Source organism: Ursus maritimus, unplaced genomic scaffold, assembly GCF_017311325.1.
Source record: "Ursus maritimus isolate PB19 unplaced genomic scaffold, ASM1731132v1 scaffold_16, whole genome shotgun sequence".
Classification (NCBI taxonomy): domain Eukaryota; kingdom Metazoa; phylum Chordata; class Mammalia; order Carnivora; family Ursidae; genus Ursus; species Ursus maritimus.
This window is the reverse complement of record NW_024424008.1, coordinates 10,201,563-10,209,673: the sequence shown is the minus strand read 5'-3', so window position 1 is coordinate 10,209,673 and position 8,111 is coordinate 10,201,563. Positions and strand designations below refer to the sequence as shown.

The following is an 8,111-nucleotide window of genomic DNA, read 5'->3' as shown; positions in this document are numbered from 1 at the left end:
AGGAAGAGCGGATGGTGGGCAGTGCTGAAGGCCTCTCAGAGACAAGACTGCCTGGCCCATTTCTCCACATGAGCTCACCTTCCTGGAGACAGAAACAGGGGAAAGGCCGGTTTATACAGTGGTAGTACCTCCCCCCACCTCGGATCTCTGCATCTTCTATCAACAGAGGTTTATTTCTTATTACTACCCATCCATCATGGGTGGCCGCAGCCCTACTCCTTGTAGTCTGACCCTCGGGTGACAGAGAGCCTCTCTCATGGCCGAGGAGAAGAGGGCATGGGGAAGCGCGGGCTGACCCTCCAGTTTCCGCTGGAGGTGACCCCTATCACTTCCGCCCACGTTTCATTGACTAAAGCAAACCATAGGCCTGCCCGTGTTAAACAGAGCGGGGAGGTATGATCTTCCCACGGGGAGGGGCAGCGGATCGTGCAAAACAGTAACATCATCCACCACCATCCACGGTGGTTCTGTGGTGACGGCCGTCAGGCCAGGGGTGCCAGTGTGGCCAGTGAGCCTGTGGCCCAAACAACTGACCAGCCGGTTCCGGCAGGAGAAGCCAGATGACCCTGTCACTGAAAATACTTTAGACGCTGTGCTCCCTCGATGTCAAGTGTCATCATGACAGTTACCGTTGAGCTAATAATCATGTCTTCTCTCTAACTTTTCTCTCCCACTCCCTCCCTTTTTGTGTTTCTGTATTTGCGGTCTGTCTGTCTCTCCGAGCAGGTGGAAAAACCTAGCGTTCAGAGTTCCAAACCAAAAAAGACCTCAGCGAGCCATAAGCCCCCGAGGAAGGCCAAAGACAAGCAGGTGGTGTCGGGCCGGGCCTCCAAGAAAAAGAGCGCGGAGGGCCCCAGTACCCCCCAGCCCGAAGACAAGGAGCAAAGTAAACAGATGAACAATAAACTGGCCGAGGCTAAAGAGTAAATTTCACTGCACTTTCCTTTTCTTCTTCTTTCCCTTTTTTTTTTTTTTTAACCAACCAACAAAAAAGGCCACAAAATTGCTTAGAGGTTTCTCATCTGCCTTGGTCCTGAGTGTTCCAGGAGCTCTTTGGTTTGGTTTCTTTCGAGGGAGGAATGCCGTCTCCAAGCCCGAGCGGCACGCCTTCTCTCCAAATCAAGAGCGGCCGGGCTAAGCGCGGCGCAGGGCCTCAGGCCCGGGGCCCCCGGAACACCAGGAACCCCGGGAAGCACCGCTCCCCGGTTGTGCCTCCCACAGCAGGTGCCACTGCTCGCTGGCTGCCGAGGGAGGCGGGCAGGCCTTAGCACGCAAGGCCCTTCCCAGCGGCTGGAAGTCTCCCGGTCACGCTTGGGAATGCCCGTAGGGTGCCCTCCTCCTCTGTCCCCCCGAGCTCGGCGTCAGGGATCAGCTCTGAACGCTAGGGAAATGCGTTCTTCTCCAACATTCGGAGGGTCAGCATGTGCTAGAGAGGCCCACCTTTGGGCTTCAGCGATTGACAGCATTTGTGGAAATACTTAAAAAGCAAAAAACCTCGGCCTTAATGTCCATCAGATGAATTGTGTCTGTTAAGGTGAAGTAATTTTTTTCATAGACTTTTCTGTTAGAAACGTGTGACTACATTTCTTTTCCTGTCGGTGGGCTTGAAATTGTATGCCAAGTAATAGATAGGCCACTGATGACTCAAAACAGGCCAGGGTGAGAAGGTTAGGTGTTTTAGGTACGTTCTAGACCTCATAGGAAGATGAAAACCGTGTGAGGAGATTGTGCTCCTCCGTGTCCCCTCCGCCCAACCAGCACCAGCCGTTCGGCAGAGCGACTGGCTGCAGATGGCTGAGGAGGCAGGCGGAGGGTGTAGGGGTGGTGTTTCGAATGCGGCTGCCTTGCTTCTGAGAAACACGAGGTGGGAAGTCGACGTCGTGCCAAGTATGGCGATTGTCGCTCTCCCTTCCTGAACTGTGCTCGCTCCGGTCCTCGGAGAGGACAGAGGACGCTGAGCTTCGGGTTAGTGGAAATGCCTGTGACTTAGCTAAAGATTAGGAACGTTCCCTACGGAGTGATTAGCAAGCATTTTTGACCTCACTGATGACGAAGAGCAGCTCTCACTGTATTGTGTTTCGCGTGTCTGTGTGGCCAGCGCCCCCGGGGGTGGCAAGTGGCACCTTAGTTGTGCTAGAGTTGTGTTGTAGGCCTTAGTCAGAGAGTTGTATAAAGACCCCTAGTGCTCATGAGGGAACCCCAAAGACCTACCAGAAAAATTACATTTGCAAACCTTGTGACGTGTACATTGCTCGGTATGCTTTGTTTCTCCTGTCCTCGAAGTCCTTACTGTTTGTTGCCGGCACCGCGACGTGGCTGGGCTGTCGTCCGGTGCCACGCCTCTGCTGTGGAAGGACAGCGCTGGTGAGCGGGGTCGCAGAGCGGCGCTCCCTTTCGTCCCTGTGGTGCGGGGGAAGCAGGGCCTCCGCCAGTCCTCTCCTGTTCTGACCATTCGAGCAGCAAAGTCTCCGGTGACACCATTCTGTTGGTCACCTGGGGGCTGATCGAGAAGTCTTTTGCAAATTTGTTGAGTGTGTGATTTGCGGGCCACAGTCGTTAAGAGAACAGGACTCCTAGAAATGAGGCGCTCGGCCAGGCCCACTGTCATCTTCCTTTCTATCTCAGGGCGTGGAACTGAGAAGAAGTTTTGAAGAAGGTAGAAAATACGATTGAGTTTCAGCGTTCGAGCATCACCCATTGGGATGCCTCTGGAAATGGCCAGAGCAGGTCTCAGTACTGATGCAAGCTATTTGCTAAGCTGACCTGAGCGTTCACCAGAGAGCTCTATCAACATGACCTTAACTTTACCCAGAGAAGTTGCCAACGTGTGTTCGTGCTCTCGAGGTCTGGCATGAGTCGGGCGTGGTGATGTTAGCCGTAGTTTACATTTCTCCGTAGAACAGTCTATACGTTTAGCAGATCAAGTAACCCAACTTTCCGATGCACAGGGGAACATCCGTTCCCCATTCGCGTCCCGAATGCCTGCGTGCCGGACGCCGTGCGAGACGTGCTGGGTACTAGACACGTCTGTCTCCGCGGCAGCACAACCAGAGGACACCTGCATACCGCTTCATCTCTGTGTCGGATTCAAGCTTCTTCGCCCACATTGTAGTTCCCACCCACCTCGCAGCCCCAGGGACTGAATTTCCAGCCCTGCCCCACCTGCGGCTTGAGACGTGACCCGTATAATGTCTTTTCAGCCCTTCAGGCTCCCCATCTTTTTAACTCCTGCGACCTCGCAAACTCTTATTGTCGTTCACTTTGACTCTTGAATGTGTCCCTTCGCGGCCAGAAACTTCCTTTGATTTCTACTGTTTACAAATAAATCTCAGCCAGTCCCATTCTGCATCCCAAACATGGATTGAAACCGATTCTGGTTTCACACACAGTGTTTCGGTTTTGCCTTTCTGAAGATGGCCAAGCTTCCAATGCCTGTCTGTCTGTTTTTCTATCTCTCCCTACCGATTCCTGAACTCCCCTGGCAAGAGAGCAAGGCCTGAAGCTTTCCTATTGTCTGCTTTGCTTGCCTGCAAAAATAATCCCTAAGGCTGTGCATTGGCTCCCCCAAGGTTTTTGTTATCTGCTGGTGCTTTCAACCGGTCCCTTCTACCTTTGCTGCTCCAAGGCAGACAGGAAGTGTCTAACTACGATTTTGTGGCCTGGGTTTTGTTGCATACCACAGATTGTCTATGTAACGTGTAGCGCACACCTCTCTTGGTGCTATTACATTCCTGCTGTTAGTAAGAAAATGACAAGAAATATTCATGTATAGCCAATTGATTGTGACGTGCTTGTGGTCTGTGCTCGCTCAGAAACAAACAAACAGGTTTTTTTTCCAAGTATAAATAAATGCTAAAGACGAACACCACTTTCTTGAACTTATTTCCTTGGTAAGGCCCAGCTGAGTAGTTGAAGGAACCAACCTTTGCCATTTGAGCCACTCTCCACGAGATGAGCCGTGCCCTGCAATTTCTCTGGGGTTCTCCCTAATGCAGCTTGACTCTTTTAGATTGCTTCTCAGATACTAATTGCAAGCAGTCAGAGCTAAGTGTTGGGAAAGGCGAAGATGGACCAAGAGACCCACTGGCCAACAAGGTAGTGTAATATTCTGATCCCATGTCGCTGGGGATGATTCTCCGCCCCCTTCCCGCCGGCCTGCAGGACTGGCGGTTCTGGCTTTTTCTCCTCCCAGGAGATGGCAGAGCCGCCTTCACTGACTCATTCAACCTGGTCGTTGTGAAGGTTCCACCTCTGGGGGCTGGCTCGCTGTGTGGGTTACGGGAGAGTCTTGTGCGTGCCCAACACGGGGGAGTGGAACCAGCCGTAAGAGAGGTCCAAGTAAGGTCACAGCAGACCAGGTGGCGGGGTATTCATGTGAAGGACGGGTTTCTTCCTGCCAGGGGTGGGGCGTCAGAAGGCTGCATCGGGAGGGGACCCTGGAGAATAGGTGGGTTGTGGGTGTGCAGGACACGTGGGGCAGGCGTACAGGCAGGAGAGCAGACCTGGGAGGGGACCTCAGAGCTAGGGCCAGGTTTCACTGCGTGGATAGCCGTCTGCTAAAGTGGGAGACAAACGATGATATACTTTTGGTATGGGGTCCCTCTTCCTTTTACTAACATGTGTTGATTGAATACCTGTTATGTGCCAGGCACTGCGCTGGGCACTAGGGAACCAGGATGACTGAGACCCTACCTCTGGTCACTGTGGGGCATGAAGGAGGAGCATGTTCTAGCTGGTTCCGTGGATCAGGGAGAACTGCAATGGATGAGCAGGTGATGACCAGGTGAACAGTCTGGGGTGGCCAAGGCGTGCCGGACAGAAGGAGCTGCAAGAGCAAAGGTGTGGAGGGTCCAACCCCAGGTGAGCTCAGGTCCTGGGGGAGCAGTGCACTCAGGGAGGGTCAAGGCGAGGGCTGGAAAGTGGCAGAGACCGTCCTGGAAAGTGGTGCCATGTGAGTGGGCGGTTACTAACGGGGATCTCCTTTCCATACACCCAGATTTCACCCCCCCACCTTTGCATGCGCCCTGCCATCATGCTTCTTGCCCTTACCTACCTATTGGGCAGCGACTACAGGTCCTCTCTCGCTTTGGGCTAGGAGCTCTAGGCTGGGACTTTGATTCTACTGCTGGTCCCCAATTTCTGGGCTTTGGGGAGATGCCATGGTGGGAAACAATCAAGGGTTGTATATCTGAAAACCCATTATATCTTTGTTTTCCAGATGAACAGAAAGCATTCCACCCACCTGCCTGCTTTCATGTAAGGCAGAGAACACAAAATTCTGTTTAATAAATAAAACATACATAAAGGTCTATTATTCAGCTCTTCTGTGATCAGTTAAAAATTGTTTTGTTCAAAACCAGGGATTGAGAGAGGTAGAAAGAAAGGAGAAAAACAAAGAGGTAGCAATAGAGGCAGAGAGGGAAAAAGACCCACAGAAAAACACATATATGAGGACACCGATGACAAGCTGAGAGAAGGTGGAACATACTCAGAACCAGAGAGGGGCCACGGACCCGGCCACGGACCCGGCCACAGACAAGGCAGGAAGGTGGGAGAGAGCCTTGCTAGCTTCATCTGTGTGACCAGCACTCAGGCCTCGCCCCAAGCCTCGGCCCCTTCACACTGCCTGATGCTGCCCCAAGCCCAGGAGACAAATCTATAACTCACTACTAGTGTCGCCTCCCCAAACAGCTAACAAAATTAAAACCAGCTCTCTAGTTTTAAAATAGGTCATTATTGCTAAATTAGTTATAAGCATATTGTCATTCTTCCTTACAGTTTGTGTGTTCTTATGAAATCCTTCCCTGGTTTTTTTCTCCGCTAGGGTTTAAAAATTTATAACCTGCTTCTCCTAGATTTGGGGAGTGTGAAGTCCCACTTCACAAAGGCTATAAACCCCCTCAGTGTGTCACCGTGGTTTCAAGGTCCTTTTACCACTCAAGTGTCTTAAAGCAGTTTACATTTTCAGGACCACAGGTATAAAGCTTCTTTCAGCACGTAGCCTGTGGACCATCTACCGTTAAGGCAGGACCCGACCCGAGCCCCACCTGAGCCCACTGAGACAGGAGAGGCAGTGTTCTCAAAGGAATGGAACAAAACCTTTCTTAGACGCCTCTCTTACAGAGGCAGGCACGTGGCCCAAACCTCCACCATCCCACTGCCATTTGCTGCACAGATGCTCAGAACACCTAGACCATCCCAGAAAACCTATAATAATAGAACCGGCATCATTAATACTTTATCATGTGACCTGGTTAACACTGGCAGTGCGCCTAGGGGTTTACAATGTTCATGGATGTCATTGCTGCCAGCTGTTCAACCTGTGTCATTCCCTACGCATAGTCAGCCTTGCTATCCTCCTCTGAAAATGGGGACACTGACCCCCACCTCAGAGGGGAGGACTGAAGGTGAAATGACACGATGACCATGAGCTTTCTGATAGTTCACTTTAGGTAATCTCGGACAACACATGAGTCTGATTGAGGCAAACACTCTGACTGAGAAGAAGGCTTTTAAAGAATTCTAGCTATTGAATCGCCTTGAGTCCACAGACCTACGCAATAATATTTTAACAATTTACATTTATCGACAGCCCACACGGTGTTTGTTTCTGTGCTGTTCTACTGAGCCCTCCTCATATGGAGTGGGCGTGCAGCCCAGGTAACAGACAGAGAAGCGGAGCTCAGAGAGGAGGGAAGCCTGCAGGAGCCTGGGTCTTCTGCTCCTCAGCTGGCACTGCTTCCCTCCCCCACCTGACGGAGGCCGGGGCTGGCCTGACGTGAGTCAGGCTTCAGACACACTGGACTCTTAACTAAAACTACACCCACACTCAGAGGCCAGTGCAGGCCCTCCAGCAAGCATACCTAGGATCTTCTTTAAATCTTGGGACCCAGATACAAATGGGGGGGGGGATTAAGAATTTGACCAGGTCTCCATACACAACTGGCCCAAACATCCTGACTGAAACGACCAACTGCCTCAGCCAAATATATGGGTTTTCTCTTTTGGGTACTAAATTAACTGACTGGGTAACTAAAATGCATGGTTATTGAACACAGAATGATCCAACAAATTTTTCATTCATAAGAAATATATTTGGAGATTACCAAGATAAAACTGGCGTCCATTTCCTGAGGCACTGGATCAGAGGTCACCATTTTGTGCTTTTTACTACAAGCAGTAGAACTGAACTTAACTCTCTGTCCCTTGTCCTCATATAAATGGTCCCCAATTGCTGGTTAACTTGACATTATCTATAATTATCTCCACCCAGATATCTTATCCGGGGCCAAGGGAGCCTCAGACACTGAGGTAAATAAATTCCTGCCACTGCTACTGGTTTAAGCTGCCAGAGGGATCTTTAACATGCAATCTGACCATGTCACCCCCTGCCTTCAACCATCCGTGGGCTCCTTGTGGCCCACAGAAGCTTATTGTCCCCCCAGTGCACCATGCTGCTTCTCACCTCCATGCCTTTCCCCACGCCGCCCCACCTGCTCCGATTGCCCTTCTCCTGCTTCTCCACCTGGCTAACTCATCCTTCGAGACTCCGCTCAGGGGACAGCTCCAGGAAGCCCTTCCCGCACCTCCCAGGCTGGGTAAGATGCTCCCTGTGTGTGTCTTCGTCACAGAACTCACCACATATACCGTGCCACCTGCTCGTGTGCGTGTCCCCCCACCAGACTGTGCTCCCCCGGGGGCCAGGATTGGCTCCTTCTGTTCACCTTTGTAGCCCTAGCTGCTGGCCCAATACCTACCTCAGAGAATGTCTTCGAAATTGTTTGTTGAATGAATAATGAGTGAGCGAACGAATGATGATACTCACCATCTGCCTCCATATTCATCATGGCGCCTCCACAAGGCTTTCTTCTGCCTCACGTCTGTCTCTGCTCACACGGAAGGGGTGGTTTCAAGAGAGGTCACGGAGCAGTCCATGGCTGGTTTTACAGTGGCCAACCTCTTGGCCAGCCTGCCTCTGTTCTTTATGTAGCCACGTTTTCCTGAGCAGGCCTGACTTCAAAAAAATCATCGACTCTTGGTTACCGGGTCATCTTAAGAGGTTGGCTAATCCCACCCTCCAAGCAGTGGGACAGTGGCATTAGCCCCCAAAC

The 8,111-nt window shown here is 51.5% G+C and overlaps 1 protein-coding gene across 1 annotated transcript in view; it reads left to right on the top strand.

The window, feature by feature from the left end:
- MAP6 (microtubule associated protein 6) overlaps positions 1-8,111 on the top strand; it is a 73,806-nt gene that overhangs the window by 54,666 nt on the left and 11,029 nt on the right. Inside the window, exon 3 of the mRNA XM_040630858.1 lies at positions 727-923. Within this exon, the coding sequence (XP_040486792.1) occupies positions 727-923 (197 nt within the window). The remainder of the gene's footprint in view (positions 1-726; positions 924-8,111) is intronic.